The sequence below is a fragment of the Marmota flaviventris genome, chromosome 17, assembly GCF_047511675.1.
Source record: "Marmota flaviventris isolate mMarFla1 chromosome 17, mMarFla1.hap1, whole genome shotgun sequence".
Lineage (NCBI taxonomy): Eukaryota > Metazoa > Chordata > Mammalia > Rodentia > Sciuridae > Marmota > Marmota flaviventris.
In genome coordinates, this window is record NC_092514.1 from 72661389 (window position 1) to 72683694 (window position 22306).

Consider the following 22306-nt stretch of genomic DNA (forward strand, 5'->3'; position numbering starts at 1 on the left):
AGGCCTTTGCATTCCTGCCCTGAGGGCATGAAGTGCTCTGCTTTTGGTTGGTCTTTATCCTGATTCCTCTTCTGCATTATCTCTAGATGCCCAAAAGAGAAAGAGCAAGTGGGACTCCGCCATCCCAGTGACGACAATAGCGCAGCCCACCATTCTCACCACCACTGCCACCCTGCCAGCGGTAGTCACTGTCACCACCAGCGCCAGCGGCTCCAAGACCACAGTCATCTCTGCTGTGGGCACCATCGTGAAGAAGGCCAAGCAGTGACAGAGCCATGCCAGGGCTTGACTGTGCAGCCTAGTGGCTGCTGTATATTTCAGGACTTGGACCTGCTCCCAAGGTGCCATCTGAGAGGAGCCTCTGTGTGGCATTCCAACCAGAAGGACATTGTAGCAGAGGCAGAGGATACAGCAGATAGGGTCTGTCTGTCCACACACCACTTTGGGGTCTCACCCAATTAAAAGTGTCGTGTTCTTCCGTCCCAGCATCTGGGGTACGCTGGCCTCTTCCACGGTTTGTTTTCAGGCAAATGTGAAGCTCAAATGCTCCCTCCATCTTCTTATTCGTGATTATTGATTGCCTAAGGATTGATAGTGGGGTGATGGAAGCCTGTGGCACTGCTCAGAGGGGTGCCCCAGTAAGTCACTGATTGTTCTCACTGTCTGCCTCTTGGCATGGTCAGGTGTGGCCCCAGGGAGGAGAGTGAGGCCTCTGGTTCTTAAGCAAGAGCAGACCTCGGCTGTCTTGGTGCAATTGAGCACTCTACAGGCCGCTTCTTGGACATGCCCAGGCTTTCAGAATTAGGCTAGATACCAGAAGGGCTGGGGTGAGATCCCCAATGTGCACCAGAGGGGGTTGGTATGGGCACCTGGCCAAGGCCGCCTAGTCCCTTAGTGCCCAGCAAGCGCAGCCAGTGAGATCCACAGTCGGGGAGATGAATCACCTCCTGCTCTGGCCAGCAGCAGTTCATTGTTTATGTGAAAGCACTGCTCCTGGGAGAGCTGCTGCCACCCCGCCCTTCCTCTGTTGTTATCTCTGCCCAGCAGCAGTCCCTGGGCAACACCAATGGCTGACCAGCTTCTCTTTGGCCAAAATGGGTTTCCCAACCACCACCAGCCTGGGAGTGGAGGGGGCAGTTTGCCTTTGAGCCCTCTGGCAGCTCTGGTCCAGCGGAAGGGCTGAGTGTCAAAGGAGGAAGCCGGGCTGTGAAAAGCTATGGATTCCATGGGCCCGGCACAGACTGAGAAAGGTGGTCTTGAAATTGATGCCTGGTACTGTTATGTGATCTGGGGAATATGACAAACTATCCCTAATGTCGCCAAAATAAAAATAGTCACTCTTGCCCCCTCTTCTCCTTGGGACTTGGCCACCCTGGGGGAATTGCTGCTGCCTGCTCATCCCAAGAGGGTCTTTGTAAAGGCCCCCTTGCTCCCAGGCTCTGGGGGTTCCCCCATAGCCAAGGGTACCAGGAGGTCTAGTAGAAGGCAGTGCAGCAGGGAAACAGTGCCAAGTACAGTGGGCACCCACTGGTCTGGCGTCCTGGCCTAAAGCAAGTCCTGTGGTCTGTATGCCACTCTTCTGTCAAATCACAGCAATAAAGCTTCATGCAGAGGTTTGGAGGAATCATTGAAGGAAAAGCTTTCTAAACTGTAAAGTACTCGGAAAGTTCTGCTGTTTGCCAATATATTTTATTTTCACTATTGACCTAAGAGAGAAGCAAACCCTAAAAATGACGAAATCAGCCAGGGTCTGGGGAGTTGTAAGCAAGGCCACCTCCCCTTTAAGGGCTCTTTGATAGAGCGGGAAGTAGGCTGAGGCCAGTCTGCCCCTCTCCCCAGCCCTGCCATTGAGCTGCCCAGTTAGAGCAGCAGTGACCGTGCAGTGGGGGCCTGGGCAGTGGACACAGCTGAGTTGGCAGCCCCAAGCTGAGAGTGCTGTTCCACTTCCTAGAAACCGAGTGAGTTGGCTAAGTCTTAATCCTCAGAATAACAGGTTAGTATAAAAGGGTGCCTGCCCACCTTTATTCCCACTGAGGATGGTGTCTGTGGATACCGGGTATCCCTGCTACTAGGGACTAAGGTGACTTCTGATCTCACAGGGAAAATTCACTCTGCCCCCACCCCTTTCCTGTGTTGAGCAATGACATCATGATCCATGCAGGTCTCACCACTGTGCACTGGGAATCTGCGCTGTCCCTCACACCCCGTGGGTGACTTCAGAAGCTCCTCCTCCATCCCCTTTATTGCTGCCTCTGTTCAGGCTCTTGTCCCTCACACCACACTGTTCTGGCCTGGTAGTGCTGCTTCAAGTCTCCCCACTCCCGTCCAAGCTCCGGTCATCTAGCAGAGGCCCCTTGCTATACTCCAGCTTTTGCCATGTTACACGCTGCACAGCAGGGTCTAGACTTGAGCATGGCATGCCAAGCCACCAGCTTCCCACCTCTCCACGCCCCACCCACTGTGCTTGGGCAGCTCCCTCACCTTGTGCTTTCCCTGCTACGCCTCTGCACATAATGGATCTCAGGTTTCATACCCCTTCCTGACTTCATTCCCCGCAGCTGCTCACTCCTTTCTCAGTGCTCTCAGAAATGTTTCTCTACCTGTGACTTCTGCCCACATAACAGTGGGCTGAGACCACTGGTGTCCTAGTTACTGCAAGCAAAGAAGGTAGTTACAATAAACAATGTCCCATGTGCCTGAAATAAGGACTTCAGTGATGTAGTGGAGGAATGGAAGGAGGGGTTAATTAGTGGTCATCCAAAGTTGTGGTCACTAGACTCGAGTGACCCTCCATACCCATGTTCACAGCGATTCTTGTATGGGTTTAATTCCAAAGGACTACTGTAGATTGTGGGCTGGCAATCCCAGAGGCTCAGCCATAGGAATAGGGGGCTCATTGTTCTCTCATTTTGTGCTTGTTTTGATTTTGGAGACAGGATCTCACTATGTTGCCCAGGCTGGCCCCAAACTACTGGGCCTAAGCAATCCTGCCTCAGCCTTCCAAATAGCTGAGAATACAGGCACATGTCACCACACCTGGCTCTCATTTTGTATATGTTTGAAAGCATGGGTAAAAGTTTGGTTTTACCAACCACTGTGGTGCATGCCTGTAATCCCAAAGCTCAGGAGGCTGAGGCAAGAGGATCATAAATTCAAAGCAGCCTCAGAAACTTAGTGAAGCCCTGTCTCTAAATAAAATATAAAAAGGGCTGGGGTTGTGGCTCAGTGGTCCAGTGCCCCTGGGTTCAATCCCTAGTACCAAAAAAAAGTTTGGTTTTATGGTGCTGGGGATTGAACTTCGGGGTGCTCTACCACTTGAGCTACATATCAGCTCCCTCCCCCTCTACACACAGACACATACACTTTTAAAATTTTATTTTGAGACAGGATCTCACTAAATTGCCTAGCTTGGCCTTAAACTTATGATTCTCCTTCTGCTTCCCTGGTAATGGGATTGCAGATGTTACAGATGGGTGCCACCTCACCTGACTATAGTAATTAAAAAAAAAAAAAAGGTTATTGAGCTGTAAGTAAGAATGAATGAGGAAGATTTCCATGGACAGATTTGCAGTGATCTTAGGAGAGGCAAGATGTAGAACAGTGCTATAGAGAAAAGCAATACAAGAATAAAAGATATCAGGGCTGGGTATTGACTGGTAGTGCATTGACTCTGGGTGGGTTCAATCTGTCTCTGTCTATTAAAGGAATGTAGAAACTCCAGTAGCAATACACATGTGTAACACCCAGATTTTGATTCCCCACAGGGCTCCTTGGAGAAACGGATGAGTCAAAATCTAAGTGGGGCTGGATGGAGCACTTTGTTCCAGAAAGCAGTATTTCAAGTATTTCAAAAGGTCAACGGAACTATTTTGAAGATATTTCTCATTGGTCAAATGTGGTTAATGTGAACATTAAGAAAAAATGACTGCAAAGGACTATAAACTGGGTAAATAGAGATCCATTCATTCATATTTGAAAAAAAAAAGAAGAAAAATGTATTTGCCACCATCAGAGTTTAATGTTAATTCCTTACTCAGAAATTGACACTGAAAAGAATTGCCCCTAGTCTAATGTGGATGGCATTGTGAAATGGTACAACTGCTATGGAAAACAATATGGCGACCCTCCAAAAGTTAACAAGAACTGCCCAAGTCAGGTGTGGTGGCATACCTGTGGTTCCATCTAGTCAGGATCACTTGAGTTCAGGAGCTCAAGGCTAACGGGGCCTGTCTAAGAAACAAAAAGGGCTGGGGACGTAACTCAGTGGTAGAGTGCTTGCCTAGCATGTTCAGGTCCTAGTTCAATCCCCAGCATGAAAAAAAAAAAAAAAAAGTTCAAATAAAGTTAATATAAGTTTTATTATTAAAAAGGAAATAAGCCAGTGGAGGTGATACATGTAATCCTAATGGCTCCGGAAGCTAAAACAAGAGGATTACAAGTTCAACAGCAACTTACACCCTAAACAACTTAGTGAGACCCTGTCTCAAAATATAAAAAAGAACTGAGGTTGTGGCTCAGTGGTTAAGCACCCCTGGGTTCAATCCTCAGAAGCAATAAAAGAAAGTTAAGATGGGAAATTTTACATTATGTGACAAAAACATACATAGCATGGTGCTGGGCACTAGGCATGGTGGCTTGTAATTCCAGCTCCTTGGGAGGCTGAAGCAGGAGGAGTGCAAGTTAGAACTTCAGCAAATTAGCAGGACCCTGTCTTAAAATAAAATATAAAAAAGGATTGGGGATGGCCTGGGGTTATGATTCAGTGGTAGAGCGCTTGCCTAGCATATGTGAGACCCTGGGTTCGATTCTCAGCACCGCATACAAATAAATAAAGGTCTATTGACAACCATATATATATATATATATATATATATGAAAAAAAAGGATTGAGGATGTTGCTCAGTAGTAAAGCACATGAAGCCCTGGAATCAAACCCCAGAAAGAAAAGAAGGAAGGAAGAGGAAAAAAAGAACCTATTAAATATAGGAAAGTAAAAACAGAAAAAAAAAAAAAATAGTCATTTTGTAACTGTAAAGAAATACTTACTTCAGGCCAGTCACCAAGGGGTGCTAAAACATTCAGAAATGTTTGAGGAATGTGCAGGGTGACAAAGCACTATTACCCTCTTCTAGATAACTGTTAATCACAAAGTGAAAAAGGGTATTTTCCCACTAGAAGTTAGGGCCATCACTTCCTTACCCTGATGACTGACTTCAGCATCCCTAATAGAGAGGCAGGTGCCACTGGCAAAACACACACTACCACCTATGACCAACCTTGTCGAAAATATGTGACTCAAATCCAATTGGACCTTTAGGTCCAGCCTCCCTTTTGCAGAAGGATAAGAGAACAAGTCCAACGACAACCTTGAAGAAACAATCCAGACAGAGCATTCTGCAGGGCCACGGGCATCTCTTTAAAATGTCGGTGGGGGGATCAGGGTGGGAAGACTAAAGTAAAAATGAGACGATCAAATGCAATGGGTGATATGAATTGGGCTCAGATTCAGAAGGAAACATAATTGACATTTTGGGACTGCTATGAAAATTTAAATATGGACTTTCATAGATTCCCCACCCCCCACACCACTGGGGATTGAATCCAGGGATGCTTTACCACTGAGCTACATGCCCAGCCCTTTTTCCTTTTTATTTGAGACAGGATCTTGCTAAGTTACTGAGGCTAGTCTGAAAATTGCAATCTTCCTGCCTCAGCCTCCTGAGTCCAGGGGATTACAGTCGTGCCATCGGGTGCAGCAAGCCCCAAATTATTTAATAGACATGTCATGGTTAACTTCGTTAGGTGATATCACAGTTCTTGAGCTTGTGTGATGTTTTGGGCTGTTCTAGAGTGTGGAAAGATGAAATGTCAGGATATATACAACTTAAATCCAAATTAAAAATATGAACCTGTGGGCTGGGATTGTGTCTCAGCAGTAGAGCGCTCGCCTAGCATGGGCGAGACCCGGGTTCGATCCTCAGCACCACATAAAAATAAAGGCATTGTGTTGTGTCCATCTATACCTAAAAAATAAATATTTAAAAAAATATATGAACCTGTAATGAATATATAAATACAGCAAATGTGGCAAATGTCACTCTTGAATCCAGGTGGTAAAATAAAATTGATTTTTGTAACTTTCAATATTTGTATGATTGAAAAATACTCAAAGTAAAAAGTTAAGGAATCAGAACTCCCAAGGAGGCCTATAGGGGCTAGGAGTGCAGGTTAGTGGTAGAGCACTTGCCTAGCATGTTCGAGGTCCATGTTCAAGGTTCCATCCCCAGCCCAGCAAATAAATCAGTACATAAATACATACATTCATAAATGAAAGAAGGGCCTAGTGAGCAAGCCCATACCTCTGTGGAGAAAACAAACTCAGTGACTATCCCCTCTACCAATAGGTGATGTACATTAGCAAGCCTGGCACATCCCTGGAGACCCATGGTTCAAACTGCAGGCTCCACAAAAGGAAAGGGCAGTGTGTTTCATTCAGCATGGTCTTCCCACCACGTGGCCTGGGCAGTTTATTAAATGCATGTAAAATAAACAAGTGACTGAACTAATGACAACAACTCTGGCCTACTGGAGTCCACAGGGGAGTTGGCAGTAGCAGTAGCAAGGATTTGTGGTATTTGTTGTGTTCCAGAGGCCTCACCTGCTTATCTTGTAGAGCCTTGAGAGGGAAGCCCCCACTCTGGCCCTAAGGCTGTAGAATGAGTCATTGGAGTTTTATTTCATTTTTATAAAATTAACATGTAGGAGGCTGGGGATGCAGCTCAGTGGTAGAGCACTTGCCAAACATATGTGAAGTCTTAGGTTCAACCCCTAGTACCACACTACTACAAAATTAGCAGGTCATATAGTGATTGATTCTTAACGTTTTGTGGGTCTGTGACCTATTTGGGAATCCAATGTAAGCTCAGCATCCCCTTCTCACAAACTCATATTCCTATATCAAATATACCATGAATTTTTCACACAATCTCAGATGGCCCGTGGACCTTCCCTGACCACAAGTTCACATTCAGCTCCAGGTAATGAATCCCTGCACTCCAAGAAGCCTGAAGAACCTCATGGCCCATCCTACCAAAACTGCCCCAGAGTGGACATCTCATGACACTCAGCTGCTGCAGGGTAGGGCTCCAGCCCCAAAGGCATTTTCAGAAGGGTTTGGCAGGAAAACAAAAGGGCTACTGAGCCCCATGGAGTCTGGGGCATTGCCATCTCTGGGCCTGGGAAGATGCCTCAGTCCCCCACCTACAGTGGGATGTATATGCACCCCAGCCTCCAATGGAGGATGCTGGTAGACACAGGCCCCTTGGGCAGGCTGAGTTTGGCTGCTCTGAGCCACTGCTCTGTTCTCCTATTTTCCAGGGTGATTGGATGCCTGATAGAGGGGCTCACATCCACAGGGAGGGCACTGTGCTGGCCTGGTACATGCAGACATGAGTGCTACAGCCACACTGGGGCTCCTTCCACAGTGTTCCCATATTCCAGGAGCCAGCCCTCTCTGAGTTCCTTGCCTGTGCAGAACAGTTCTCAAGATAACCTGGCAAGGCAGGTGATGCACAAGGATGGTGACTATGGCTCATGCATTTGCAACAAGCATTTCCTCAATCCCGCTGGGAGCTGGCAGCACATAGCTGAGGTTCAGGGAGGTTGACAGTCCCTTACAGTTCAACTACGCTTTTATTGAGTACCTGCTATGTTCCAAGCACTGTGCTAGGTGCCAGGGAGCATCTGATCTTGAGGGGTACAGTCATTTCAAAACAACATGGCAAATGCATGAAAAAGCCACAAGCTGGGCTGAGAGTGCAGTTCAGTGGTAGAGTGCATGCTTAGCATGCACCAGGGCCTAGATTCGATCCCCAGCACACATTAAAAATAAATACTATGTGCTGGGGTTGTAGCTCAGTGGTAGAGTGCTTACCTAGCATGTGTAAGGCACTGGATTTGATCCTTAGCACCACATAAAAATAAACAAACAAAAGCATGCTGTTTACCTATAACTACAAAAAATGATTAAGAGAGTAAAAAATAATAATAATAATAAATACTTGGGCAGGTATCACAGGCCTGTAATCCCAGGGTGATTGCATGGCCAGACTCTCCTAAGGCTGAGGCAGGAGGATCCCAAGTTCAAAGCCAGCCTCAGCAACTTACTGAGACCCTAGGTAACTTAGTGAGAAATTGTCTCAAAATAAAAAAGGCTGGGGATGTGGCTCAAGGGTTAAGAGCCCCTGGGTTCAATTGCCAGTACCAACCCCAATAAATAAGTAAAGGCATGCCCCCCAAACTATGGGGACACATGACCCAACCCAGGGTGTGGGGAGGTCAAGAGAGGCTCCAGGGAACATGTGACATCAGCACAGTGTCTTCAAGAATAAGGATAAATCAGGGCTGGGGTTGTAGCTCAGTGGTAGAGCGCTTGCCTAGCATATACAAGGTACTGGGTTCAATCCCCAGCATAACATAAATAAATAAAATGAACAAAATAAAAGTTAATAAGGATAAATCAGCCAGGTGCGTTGACCCACATCTATAACCCCAGTGATTTAAAACACGAGACTGAGGCAAGAGGCTGGCAAGTTCCGGGCAATTTAGCAAGACTCTATTGGGGAAAATGGTAAATAAAAGACTGGGAATGTAGATCAGTGATAAAGGGTTTTAGATCTGAGAGCTGTGAAGCCACAGGCTTTAGGGAAGCAGGTGCCACAGTCCCTGCTGTCTGGCATGGCCAGTAGAAAAATATAGACAGTTGGGGTCTTGGAGGCCCTGGCACTCTCAGCGTTGAACACGTGCTCCTGGTAACCAGCGGCACTTGAGAGCCTCAAAAGATTATCACTAGAGGGACATATATATGGACAATCACTAGAGACGTCAGATTTGTGACAGCCCATGAGGTGCTTACCCCATGCCAGGCGGTGCTGGCCACTTGCTGGCCTCTATTATTCACATTTTAAGGGGATTTAAGTAATTGCCCTTAGGCACAAGGACCCAGCCCTTGCTCCACGCTCGCTCTGGACACATCTGGGGGACCCAGTGAACAGCAGAGCAGGGACTTGGGGGCCAGGTCTCCCGACCGGCTGCACCAATCCCTGGGCCCATCCCTCGCGCTGGCACCGGGAGAAGGGAGGGCGGTGCGCTCCCCTGACGGCCGTCGGGGCCGCTGCCCGCGCGGCGTGGCTCACTGCCCAGGGTCTGGAAGGAGGGCGCCCGTCCGAGCTTGCGGCTGAGAGGCCGCCTCCGCCGGGGCAGCCCGGGCGCCCACCGGGAGCCGGAGGGGTGGAGAGGCCGGGCCGGGCGCGCGGCAGGACGGGTGGCTCCTCCCCCGGTCCCGCCGCCGGGGATCTGGGCGCGGGGCCGGCGCCGCGGGTGCCGCAGCCCTTTCCGGGGGGCGGGCCTGGCGGCGGTGGCCACAGCAGCTCCTGCCCCGACAGGTGCGCGCTGCGCGCAGGAATGCGGCCCGCCTGACTCACCAGCGCCTCCTTCCCACCTGCGCCGCCGCCCCATAAAGCGCGCCCCTCTCTCCCCGCCACCGCCGCCCTCCCGACAGTCTCGGCCCCAGACGCCCCAGCCCGACCGCTGAGCCCGGCCAGGCGCGGAGGGCGCAAGGCAGCGCCGAGGTAGGTGCAGTCGGCCCCTCGGGGCAGGCGCCGGGAGCCCAGGCGCTGGGCGGGAGGGCAGGGGCGCCGGGGCTGGCCGGGAGAAAGTGAGTGCCCACCCCATCCCGGGCGATCGCGCTGAGGACCTGCTGAACTTTTGTTTCCCCTTCTCCTCCCTGAAGTCTGGCAGACCCTGGTTCTCTCTGCCCACGCTGCCCAGGGCAGGTGCCGGCGGCCCGAGTGTGCCCAAGGCTGCCAGGAGCAAAGGGTAGGGGCAACTGGAGAAGGACGGTGGCCAGCAGATCTCCCGCTAGAGGAGGGAATTGGATGGATGTACGAAATAGGTGGGCAGAAGCCCCCAGCTGGCAGGCCTCTGGGTTGCACCCCTCTAGGGTTTGCAGAGAGAGTGGGAAAGCAGGCACGCTGAGAGGCAGTCGCCCTCCCTGTTCCTTCGGGGTGTGGGGAGTCCCTGACTTTCCTCCTCTTGGCCAGCCCCCTGCCTGCTCTCTTCCCAAAGTCCTCTGGGCAGCTCTCCTGACCTCACCCAGCAGCCCTGGGGTTGTGCCTCCCTCATAAACCTCTTCCCCACAGCCTCTGGGGTGGCCCTTGGGCTGTCACTGTGGTTCAGGGGCTCCAGATTTCTCCCACGGACAGGGACAGGGTTCTTCTCCTCCCTCAGCCTTGCCACACCCTGGGTACAAGGAGGGGGCTGGGGTGGCATGGCTGTTGCTCTCCCCTAGAGAGCTGGAAGTGAAGGCTGAGTCTTCAAGGGGGGTTGGAAGAGAGGGAGGATAGCTGCAGGGTCAGCAGGGAAGGGGTGTCCGTCTCCTTAGCCCTGATTTCCCAGGACCCCCAGGCTTCTAAGGGTGAAGGCCTAGGCCCTCCAGACTGAAGAGCTATGGTGGGCAGCAACAGGCTGCCTGGGTGGTCCCATGGGCAGGAGGAAGAAGAGGCACTGGAGACTCTAAGCCTGTGCTTCTGCAGTGTACTCCATTCAGGGGGGCAGCCCTATACTCCATGGACAGAGCTCATACAGGAAGTCCCAGTAGTACTGGGCTCCGGGGTGGCCTGTAGAGCAGTACCCTGCGTGATGGGCCCTGATTGCCATGGCCATGTAGTTCAATAAACCCATGATCCTAACTTACATGAAATCTCCTTGTTTCCACAATTGGCAACTACTTTAAAAATTTTTTAAATGCAAGTTGAATCAAACAAAACAGTGCCTATCTAACCCCCGACTGCCATTTTATAGCCTCTGAGTATAACATGGAGGATCAGTGTGAAGTCTGCACTGCCTGGGCCCCGAGGGAAGCGCTGCCACCTTTTGTGCCTCATCTATGGCCTTAGAAATGGGCACATGCAAGCCTCTCCCTCTGGGGTCCTGGGTAGATTCGACAGCAATCCTGTAGATGAAGTGCTGGGTGCATGTTGCTGGTGTAAGTCAGCCCTGTGTGCCGGGTCTGTGGACACGTGGTGGGTGAGTGCAGGCTGGGCTTGGGCCTCCAGTGCCTGTACCTGCCTGGATAGTGGTGCCCCAGGGAGGCTGAGGCCAAGCCTGTATTGTTTAGCATGTGGGTGTGGTGCCTATACCCCGAGGCTGCAAGAAATCATATCCCGGCTGACTCAGGGCTCCCTTCTGAGCCATTACCCTGGTAGGGCGGCACCTCCCCTGCAGCTCTGCCTGGAGCTGCTGTGCCTGGTGGAGGGGGGGGTGCAGTGCCTTCCTGCAGTTTACCTGAAGGGCCTCTGCAGCACTGCAGGGGCTTTAGTCCCCCCCCTCGCCCCCCAGGTCCTGGGGCTGCCCCTGCCCCACAAGAGGGGGGCTGAGAAGGGATTCAAGGAGGGTAAGTGGGCATAGTGTCCTCTGGGCCCCTGGGAGATCTGACCCTAGAGAAAGAGGTGTGGCGCTGGCCTTTGTCCTCTGCTCTGCAGGCCCAAGTGTTCATATGGCTAGCTTCTTTCCTTCCCAAAACTTCAGGCTACTGTTCAGGCCTTTGGGATGCCTGAGCCTACCCTGAAGGTCACTGATGAGTTGAGATAGTTTAATGGGGTTACACTGTTCAGGGGTCCTGAGAAGTCAACTCTGAGGCCAGGGGAGGTATTTGGAAGGGCAAAAGGGCTTAGACCTGTGGGCTGGCTGTAGCTCAGTGGTAGAGCACTAGCCACCTTGCATGCATGAGGACTGGGTTGGATCCTCAGCACCACGTGAAAATAAACACATAAGACATGTGCAGTGGCACACGCCTGTAATCCCAGCAGCTTAGGGGGCTGAGACAGGAGGATCCTGAGCCAGCCTCAGCAGCAGTGAGGCGCTGAGCATCTCAGTGAGACCCTGTCTCTAAATAAAAATCAAAATAGGGCTGGGGAAGTGGCTCTGTGATTGAGTACTCAGTTCTGAGTTCAATACCCAGTATCCAGAAATTAAGTAAATAAATACGTAAAATAAAGATATTTTGTCTATGCACACCTAAAAACAAATAATTTTAAAAAGGGGAGCTTAGACCCCATCCTGACGGGTCAGCGGCCAGCACAGAGCTCGGCAATGTGAGAAAGCCGTCTCACCCTATCCCTGGCCCCAGATACTGGGAAGGGCTCCTCTTTTGTCCCTGAGCCAGAACAGAGGGGGCAAAGGGTAGATCCATCCTAAGGAGGGCTTCTTTATTGGGTGACCCTGTCCTTGCCAAGCCTGACCAGGCCCACTGAAGAGCAAAGGCAGAATAAGCCCTGCCCTGCCCTTGAGGAGACCAGTACCAAGAGACCTGGCACTGGCATAAGCTTGGAGCCCAAAGTCTTAAAGAGCAGAGAGAACCTTTCTGTGCAGGAAGGGGGCAGTGGAGAAGATGGGAGTGACATCCCTGGGCCTTTGGTGATCAGGACAGCTCTCGGAGCCTCAATTTCCACACCTGCACTTTGGAGTAGTCTTGCCTCTTCTGAGGAGCTATGATGGAGATCCAGTGCACTGAAGGCACCAACCAAGGATGAAGAGGTGTCATGTGTCCATTGTTGTGGTTTTGTAGGAGGAAGAAGATGGCAGGGCCACATCCCAATCCGTGGGTCAGGCTGCTGCTGGCAGCTCTACTGAGTGTCAGCTTTCCTGGGAGCACAGGTGAGTCTACATGGTCCTGCAGCCCCCTCTTGGGGAGGAGCACCTCTCATGGGGCCTCTCCAGACTCTTGGCTGTCCAACAGCTGACCACTGCGCCCCTCCAGGCCTGGAGAACTTGAGGCTTTATGCCCTGCATCAGAGAGAGACGTGAGCCCTGCTGGGTGGCCTGGCACTGAGGGAAAGGAGCCTGTAGAGGAGAGAAAAGCTGCCTGCTCCGAGGAGAAACTGAGGCTCCCTGGTGGAGCTGAGGTTTCCCAGGGATTTCAGGGAGAGAGACTGCTAAATATCACCCGCTGTCTGAGTGTCCCCGTTGGCAAATGATGCGAGCCATCCCCTGCCAATCAAACTTCCCCCATTAAGCCAGGTATATTGGTGGCCCCCGTAGCCCCAGCTCCCTGGAAGACTGAGGTAGGAGGATCACTCGAGCCCAGGAATTCAGAGTCAGCCTGAGCAACATAGTGAAACCCCATCTCACACAAGCCCCCATCTCAAAAATAAATACACAAGCAGGGCGCAATGACACATGCCTGTAATCCCAGCAGCTGGGGAGGCTGAGACAGGAGGATTGTGAGTTCAAAGTCAGCCTCAGTAATTTAGCGAGGCCCTCAGCAACTCAGTTGAGACCCTGTCTCTAAATAAAATATAAAAAAGGGGCTGGGAACGTGGCTCAGTGGTTGAGTACCACTGAGTTCAATCCCCAGGACCAATAAATAAATAAATACACAAATAAATTTTCCCTGTCAATTGAGGTTGTATTGATAGCTTGAAATAGACCGTGATAGGAACACTTACACCACAGAAATTGGCAAACAGCAAGTCAGGGCTTCCTCTCCCTGTTCAACAATGTTCCTCCCAATGTTCAACAATGTTCAATGTTGAACATTGACCAATATTGACCAACACACCATAGTCTGGAGTCCAGGAGACCACCCACTATATACATGGGTGCACATAGTAGGCCTTAGTGTGTTCTAACTGAACAGACCCAAGGGGAACCTCAATGACCTTTGGGAGAACTCTGGAGTTTTCCTTACTGAGGACCTACTGTGTGTTGGGTTTTGTGCTAGGTGATAAACTTGACAGAACTGGTCCCCTGGACCCCAGAGGAGGCTCAAAAGACAAATGAGTCCCATGGGAATTATTGTGTGGGAAAGTATGAACTACGATGGGAGAAACCGACAAAGGGCAGGGTGCCCTCGGTGTGGCTCACAGAAGGTGTTGGGGAAGATGGAAGTATCTCCAGGACCTGGGGAGTTAGTGGCAAGGGGGACAACCAGGCCCTGCCAGCCAGCAAATGATGGCCAGCACCTTCGTCCCAGCTGTGCCCTCCTTCCCATCAGACTTGAGTGGAGCGTCCAGGCTTGAGATCTGGCTCAGAGAAAAGCTGCCTGCTCCGAGGAGGAACTGAGGCTCCCTGCTGGAGCTGAGGTTTTATTTTCTGCAGAGCTCTGCAGCCAGCTGCTGCACCTCGGGTGACCGTTTCCCCTTCCATACAGTTGGGAGGGCATCCCCATTCCTGGTGGAGGGTGCAGGCTGGAAAGGGTGTGGTAACCAGAGAGGCCCTCTCCATGAGCTTGCCTCTTGCCCCTCTGCCCCCAGCCAACCTCTGCAAGAAGGCTCAGGTGAAGAGCTGCACGGAGTGCATCCGTGTGCACCCGGACTGCGCCTACTGCACGGACGAGGTGAGCTGCTGTGCAGGGCTATTCGGGGCCAGCCCAGGGCCACTTCTCCAACCTGCACACACCCCTTGCCACACCCTAACTCTGGCTGTGGCCAACTCCACCCTTGCCACCCCCGCAGCCTGACCCTGGGGCCAGGTGGGTGTGGAGAAGAGGCAAGGGTCAGGAACAGCAGGGGAAAATGAATTCAGGGTTGGGACAGCCAGGGGATGGGCACCACCCCCATGGACCCCTCTGCTTCTGGCCAGATGTTCAAGGAGCGGCGCTGCAACACCCAGATCGAGCTGCTGGCCGCAGGCTGCCGGCAGGAAAGCATAGTGGTCATGGAGAGCAGCTTGGAGATCACAGAGGTGCCTGGAGCAGGGCGGGGGCTGGGCTCTCCTTGCACAAGGCTTGCTGGTTGTGGGGGCCATGGTGCCCCCTAGCAAGGCTGAGAGGCTCCCCTCAGGTCTCTCAAGTGAACTTCCAATCAGCTTCCCCCTTGACACTCAGTTCCTTTCCCTGGACACAGGAGACCCAGATCGATACCACCCTCCGCCGCAGCCAGGTGTCCCCCCAGCGCCTACAGGCCCGCCTGCGACCGGGCGAAGAGCGGCACTTTGCACTCGAGGTGTTTGAGCCCCTGGAGAGCCCTGTGGACCTGTATATCCTCATGGACTTCTCCAACTCCATGTCCGACGACTTGGACAACCTTAAGAAGATGGGGCAGGACCTGGGTACAGCTGGGCCAGTGTGCAGGACAGTGGAGGTCGGGGGCAGATCTCACCCAGCTGGCTCAGGACAGCAGCACCCACCTCTCAAGGAAAGATGGGACATCTGATCCCCAGAGAAATATGTCTCCCCCCATTCTCAGGGGAGGGTCCCGGCCAGATCCCTCACCACTCGACTTCAGACAGGTCTGGTGGGCAGCAGAGCCCTTTGGCCTTGACTAGGAAGGGCACCCCCTGCCACAGCTGTGGATAAGTCTCAGCGCTACAGAGGGAGCTGGGCTCAGTTCCCCCTGCCAATCCCCTGCTTACTAGATACATTGTCCCAGGTCCCAAATTCCATTTCCCTCAACTGTAACTAGGGACAAAAGCTACTGAGAGTACCAGGAAACGTCCAGTGTACAAAGGGCTAAGAGGTGGTGGCTCCTGCCCAGCTCCCCTCTTCCTGAGCCAGCCCAGGTGCCCCTGTGTCCATGGCGGGTACTAGGGCTCACTGTCCTCTCTTTTTCTGGTGCATGCCCAGCCCAGGTCCTGAGCCAGCTCACCAGTGACTACACTATTGGATTTGGCAAGTTTGTGGACAAAGTCAGCGTCCCTCAGACAGACATGAGGCCCGAGAAGTGAGTGACCGAGCAGGCCCCGGGTGGGCAGCGGTGCTGGCTGGGTGATCCACTTCCTTCCTGCGTGGAAGAGTGCAGGGTCTCCCCCTTTCTAACGCTCTCTCCCTCCCACCTCTGCCCAGGCTGAAGGAACCCTGGCCCAACAGTGACCCTCCATTCTCCTTTAAGAACGTCATCAGCTTGACGGAGGATGTGAACGAATTCCGGAGTAAGCTGCAGGGAGAGCGGATCTCAGGCAACCTGGACGCTCCTGAAGGTGGCTTTGATGCCATCCTGCAGACAGCTGTGTGCACGGTGAGCTCAGGGAGGGGCACTGCTGGCCTCAGCCAGGGCCGCTGCTTCTTGGCGGGGGAATGAGCCACCCACCAGCGTGTGCAAGTGTCCTGGAGCCTGTGATCCCATGTCCTGAGACAAACTCAGACCCTTTGGGTGGCCCTCATTTCTAGTCCAGGTTTGGATGTGCTGGGACCAAGGTCCCCCCACCTAAGCAGTCACAGCCTGGTTCTGTGCCAGCCTTGGAGTTCCGGAATCTTCAGTGCACCTTCAGGCCAGCCTCCCAGTGAATCTTACAGGCCCCACGGGCTGCCAGTCTCCAACTGTGCTGGCGGCCGAAATGGCTACTTCTTTCTATGTGAACAGCAATTTTTTCATTTTGAAAATAACATATCCACATTGAAGGCAATTTAGAAGACAAAGAACAGAAATTGCTCATTATCTTACCACCGTCAGCCAGCCACTCCACGTCCCGCCAGCATTTTGTCTCTTGTCCTTATTTCACACACTCGGTTTGGTGTACTTATAATTCTGAAACTTGCTCTTTTTTCTCCACTTAATGCTCTCATAAACATTTTCTCTTGTAATATATAGTTTTCAAAATCTTCAGAATCACCCCCCGTGTTTTTCTAACAGAGAGCTAATACACTGCTGTGCCTATTTTAACTGGCCTTTTGCATTTACCGTTTACCACTGATGAGGTTAACATACTCTTGCAGGGTGGTTAAGAGCTTGGGGGAGGGGGAGTCCCACAAGCCTGGCTGAATCTGCCCACTGTGTGCCCACACTGCAGCCAGTGCCCTCCCCCATCAGCACTTCAGGTTTTCCTCTGTCGTTGCATGCTGTCACAGGCTATTCTCATGTGCCTTAAACCCGGCCCCGTGTTGGGACCTGCTTCCCCTGCCCTACATGGCATTAGAATGCAGGTCCTCAACAAGCAGCCCATGCCCTCCCTGCCTTCCCCAGGGGGCCATCGGCTGGCGCCCCGACAGCACCCATCTGCTGGTGTTCTCCACTGAGTCAGCCTTCCACTATGAGGCCGATGGTGCCAACGTGCTGGCTGGCATCATGAGCCGCAATGATGAGAAGTGCCACCTGGATGCCACGGGCACCTACACCCAGTACAATATGCAGGACTACCCTTCAGTGCCCACGCTTGTGCGCCTGCTCGCCAAGCACAACATTATCCCCATCTTCGCTGTTACCAACTACTCCTACAGCTACTATGAGGTACAGGCCTGGGCCCCACTGGGCAAGAGGGGCAGGGCAGGGTGTCCCCGGAACTTCCCAGCCACCCATCCCTCTCCTCCTTCCTTCCCTCCCAAAGCTGTGGGCCCCTGGAGGGAAGGTCATGTGCCCGTCCCCTATCCCAGCTCCCAAGGAGGTGGGGGCTGAGAGGAAAATTCTGGAACATGCTGTCAAAATTCCAGACCTCAGTTTTCCCAAAGCGGGGGTCATCCTAGAACTGTTGTCCAGATTCAAAGAGACGCTTAGTCCGAGGCTGGCCCTCTCTCCTACAGAAGCTTCATACATACTTCCCGGTCTCCTCGCTGGGGGTGCTGCAACAGGACTCATCCAACATCGTGGACCTGCTAGAAGAAGCCTTCAATGTGAGGCACAGAGTCTGAGCCCTCCTGGGGCTGGGCTAGGAAGAGGGCAGAGTGGGCAAGGGGTGGAATAGGCCAGTAAGGAAGGGTCTCTGGCAGTCCCTGGGGGCTTGAGGGTCACCCGGATCTGGTGCCAAGCTCCTGGAAGCTCTGCCGCCGTGATCCCACACACATGCCCACACATGCCCTCCATCTGGGTGGGGCAGAGCACAGCCAGACCAGGCCAGGCCAAGGTGGGAGAGCCCAGGCTGCCCCCAGACCACTGATTGTCTGCCTTCCCTTAGCGCATTCGCTCCAACCTCGACATCCGGGCCCTAGACAGCCCACGAGGGCTGCGGACAGAGGTCACCTCCAAGATGTACCAGAAGACAAAGTCAGGGTCCTTTCACATCAGGCGGGGAGAAGTGGTATGTTCCTGTGGGTGCAATGGGACAGGGATGGACATGGCACCCTGCGAGGAATGGAGTCCTCTAACTGGGTGTGAGCTTGGCGCTGGGGTCAGGTGGGCCTGGGGTCAGGTCCGCAGGGTCTGCCCTTGGGGAGCTTGGCACATGCCTGGACTCGTCTGTACCCTTGTCCACACTGTGGGGATGAATCAGAGCATCAAGCTGAGACATGGCTCTTCTTATTGTCCTGTGGTTGTGACTGACCAGAAGGAAGGGGTCCCCAGCCCCAAGGAAGGATGAGCAGGGACCTGGGGGTCAGGAATTCAGGCCCATCCTGAGAGCCGAGGACCCCCAGGCACAAACAGCCCCCTGGTCTATGCGGCAGGGGCCTGCCTTGGGTGACCTTGGGATCCCTGCAGGGAACTTACGATGTGCAACTGCGGGCTGCGGAAGACGTGGATGGAACACACGTGTGCCAGCTGGCGGAAGAGGACCAGAGGGGAAACATCCACCTGAAGCCCTCCTTCTCCGACGGCCTCTGGATGGACGTGGGCATCATCTGTGACGTGTGCACCTGCGAGCTGGTACAAGGCAGCCCCCTGGGTGGGAGAGCAGAGCTGAGCTGGGCCCTGACTCAGGGAGCAGAGCCTCCTGGGGCCACACCTCCCTTGCAGGCTGTCCCAAGACACAGAAGGCAGCAGAAGTGCCCCGTGGCTCTGGACCCCCTCCCTCCACACACTCCCCATGGTCTTGTTCTAGCAAAAAGAGGTGCGGTCAGCTCGCTGCGACTACCACGGAGACTTCATGTGTGGACACTGTGTGTGCAACGAGGGCTGGTGAGTGGGGGAGGGCAGCCCAGCCCCCAGGATCTCCCCTGCAGGGCTCTGACCCTGGGCCCTGACCCTGTACACCTTGAGCTGTGTGTGTGTGGGGGGCAGATCTCAGAAAGAGCTAGAAGAGGGGTACACTTTTACCAGTTGTTGGGTAAATCCAGTTCAGAGCATTTAGAATGTCACAATTTAGGATTTTTCAGGTTGCTTTTTTCCCCCCACACATGGGATTAATCCCAGATTGACCACTGAGCTACCTCCCTAGTCTTTGTTTTTTGTTTTGAGCAAGTTCTCACTAAATTACTAAGGGTCTCACTAAATTGCTGAGGGTCTCCCTAAATTGTGGAGGCTGACCTCAAACTTGGATTCCTCCTACCTCAACCTCCCCAGTCGCTGGGACTGCATCACACTCAGCAGGAAGAGCTTTTAAAGCCGCAAGATACTGGCAAAAACGAAAACAAGAGGCAGGTACACACACTGGTAATCTCAGCGACTCAGGAGGCAGAGGCAGGAGAAGCTCAGCAACTTAGTGAGACCCTCAGAAACTCAATGAGACTAGGACCCATCTCAAAATAAGAAAAAATAAAAAAGGACTGGGGGTGTAGTACAGTGAAACAGTGCCCCTGGGGTCAATCCCCAGTACAAAAAAAAAAAAAGCTTTAAGACACTGGCTCTGAATGATGGCATGGACCCATTGTCCCAGTTACTCTGGAGGACAAGGTAGGGAGAGTAACTTCAGCCTGGGAAACATAGCAATATTTTATCTCAAAAAATTAAAAATTAAAGCTTTGAGAGGTTGAACAAGTCTGTCATGACTCGAGGTAGACAAATAGCAAGGAAGGGACTCTGGGGGGGTGGTAACGAGGCCCGGAGGCTCATTCACTGTTCTCTGTGTGACTTGCACCTGCCTCAGCCCTCTCAGAACATCAGTCTCTTCATCTGTAAAATGGGGCAGTAAAAGCCCAACTGTCTTCCCAGGCTCAGGGAAAGTGTCAATTCCTCCCTCAGGAGCGGCAAGACCTGCAACTGCTCCACTGGCTCACTGAGTGACACTGAGCCCTGCATCCGCGAGGGTGAGGACAAGCCATGCTCAGGCCGCGGGGAGTGCCAGTGCGGACGTTGCGTGTGCTATGGTGAAGGCCGCTATGAGGGTCACTTCTGCGAGTATGACAACTTCCAGTGTCCCCGCACCTCCGGGTTCCTCTGCAATGGTGAGTTCAGCAGCTTCAACCAGTGCCAAGGACAGTGACCCTCCCTTCAGGACCCAGCTGGAGAACCAGGCCAGGGGCCAAGATCTGCAATTCGGACCAGGCCCACTCCCAACTCCATGAGGGACTCTCCCAAGTCTTGCCCCAACCTGGACCTCACCTCCCTCACCTGCAATGTCCATGCCCAAGGGCCCTGTCAGGATGACGTGCCTCCTATTTTTAAACCCTGATTCACCTGGGTTAGTGTCCATGCCTATAATCCCATGCTGAGTCAGGAGGATCCAAGTTCAAGGGCAGTCTCAGCAATTTAGCAAGACCCTGTCTCTAAGTAAAAAGGAAACAAGGCTGGGGATGGAGCTCAGGGGTGAAGGGCTTGCCTCGCATGCATTGCCACCTCTCCATCCTCTCAACTCATCCTAGGGTGGGGACCACCCAGTTCAACGCTCTGCTTGGCAAGCATGTAAGAAGGCAATCTTTCCTCTCTCCATAGACGCTCAATTTCTAGAGTTAGGCCTCCTCTGCATCTCCACAGGGCCTACACGCTCGGGCCCAGGCCATGTGCACATAGTCTGCTCAGGGCTGTCAGAGCTGAGCAGAGGGCACACAGAAGCACTGGTACTGAATGGAGGAGGTGGATATTTAAGCCCCCGCTGCTCGCTTGCCACTGTAGGTCGAGGGCCCTCCTTCTGACCCCTTCTCCATTTTTGTTTTTCTTCCATTTCTTCTCTTGAACTGTCCATCCCAAAGTGTGGCATCAGAGGAACAGAAGGGGAACCAGGTTCAGCTAGAGAATGGCAGGCATTGGGCACAAGTGGAAGGGTCAGAGAAGATGAGAGGAGATGCCTCTAGGAAGGGGCCAGACTGCAAGGAGCTTGGGTTCTAGTCATTTTGTCCAAAGGACTTTATCCCTGAACAAAAAGAGTCGATGTCATTTTTTTAATATATTTTTTTTTAGTTGTAAGTGAACATAATACCTGTATTTTATTTTTATGTGGTGCTGGGATCGAACCCAGTGCCTCACACGTGCTAGGTGAGCACTCTGCCACTGAGCCCCAGCCCCAGCCCTCAATGTCATTTAATTTTTTTTTCTTTTTGTAGTTGTAGGTGAATAGCATATCTTGTTTTTTATTTTTTGGAGGGTACTGGGTATTGAACTCAGGGACACTTGACCACTGGGCCACATCCCCAGCCCTATTTTGTATTTTATTTAGAGACAGAGTCTCACTGAGTTGCTTAGCACCTCGCCATTGCTGAGGCTGGCTTTGAACTCACGATCCTCCTGCCTCAGCCTCTCGAGCAGCTGGCATGCACATACCTTTATTTTATTTGTTTATTTTTATGCTGTGCTGAGGGTGGAACCCAGTTTTTCACACATGCTAGGCAAGTGCTCTGCCACTGAGCCACAAGCCCAGCCCGAGTTGTTGACATTTTAATTTCATTTTTGGTTTGTATGTTTACTTTGTATCCAGCCACTTACGCAAACTATTTATCTGTAAATTCTTCTGGATATCTTGTAATAAGTTCCTGATACTTATAAATAATGACAGTTTTTTTCTTACTTTCTAATACCCCGACATTTTCTTCTTACCTATTGCATTGGCCAGGACCTATTAGAGATTCTTATTGGATTTACAATTTGAGATATTCACTCCGGCTGCAGAATAGAAGGTAGTAGGCAGAATGATGGGTGGGGAGAGATGGACGAAGGCAATTCTAGGAGCCTGAGGGAGAGGTGGCCTTTGCCCCTGGCTCCCCCAGACCCTCCCAGCAGATGGGTCACCTGGACTGTGGTGCGATATGGCCCTCCCCCCCCTTCTCTACCCTCTCTGCAGACCGGGGACGCTGCTCCATGGGCCAGTGTGTGTGTGAGCCTGGTTGGACAGGCCTGAGCTGTGACTGTCCCCTCAGCAATGCCACCTGCATCGACAGCGATGGGGTAGGCCTGGGCGTGGGGCAGACACTGGGAGGGCCCCAGTCAGGACCACTCATCTTCTCCAGAGGACACCTAGTAGAGAAAGGGGAAAGGAACAGGCAGGGATGGGGCACAACTGGCTCATTTTGATCCCTCCTGCCCCAGGGCATCTGTAATGGGCGTGGCTACTGCGAGTGTGGCCGCTGCCACTGCAACCAGCAGTCGCTCTACACGGACACCACCTGCGAGATCAACTACTCAGCGGTGAGGCCAGGATCCCTGGGGTGTGGGCGTGGGAACCCCAGGCACTGGGCAGGGTGGGCAGGAGTGGCTGAACCTGCTGCCACAGGAGGTGGCACGAGGCTGGGGGA

General features: G+C 52.5%; 2 protein-coding genes across 6 annotated transcripts in view; both read left to right on the top strand.

The window, feature by feature from the left end:
* The window catches only part of Sap30bp (SAP30 binding protein), a 45551-nt gene extending 39407 nt beyond the window's left edge, over positions 1-6144 (top strand). For 2 of the 3 annotated variants that reach the window (XM_027955699.3, XM_027955700.3), the window contains one exon: positions 87-1624. In XM_027955699.3, coding sequence (XP_027811500.1) covers positions 87-268 — 182 coding nt within the window. In that variant the 3' untranslated portion in view covers positions 269-1624. Of the gene's footprint in view, positions 1-86; positions 1625-3764 lie in introns of those variants that run through there. The other variant, XR_011705110.1, reaches the window with a different exon arrangement.
* A 3298-nt stretch (positions 6145-9442) lies between these two features.
* Positions 9443-22306, top strand: part of Itgb4 (integrin subunit beta 4) — a 32769-nt gene continuing 19905 nt past the window's right edge. For all 3 annotated transcript variants that reach the window (XM_071603804.1, XM_027955718.3, XM_027955719.3), the window contains exons 1-15: positions 9443-9629; positions 12626-12714; positions 14313-14395; positions 14641-14742; positions 14904-15108; positions 15623-15719; positions 15842-16013; positions 16959-17222; positions 17513-17602; positions 17884-18006; positions 18405-18569; positions 18745-18821; positions 19824-20026; positions 21856-21959; positions 22101-22199. In XM_071603804.1, coding sequence (XP_071459905.1) covers positions 12636-12714; positions 14313-14395; positions 14641-14742; positions 14904-15108; positions 15623-15719; positions 15842-16013; positions 16959-17222; positions 17513-17602; positions 17884-18006; positions 18405-18569; positions 18745-18821; positions 19824-20026; positions 21856-21959; positions 22101-22199 — 1863 coding nt within the window. In that variant the 5' untranslated portion in view covers positions 9443-9629; positions 12626-12635. The remainder of the gene's footprint in view (positions 9630-12625; positions 12715-14312; positions 14396-14640; positions 14743-14903; positions 15109-15622; positions 15720-15841; positions 16014-16958; positions 17223-17512; positions 17603-17883; positions 18007-18404; positions 18570-18744; positions 18822-19823; positions 20027-21855; positions 21960-22100; positions 22200-22306) is intronic.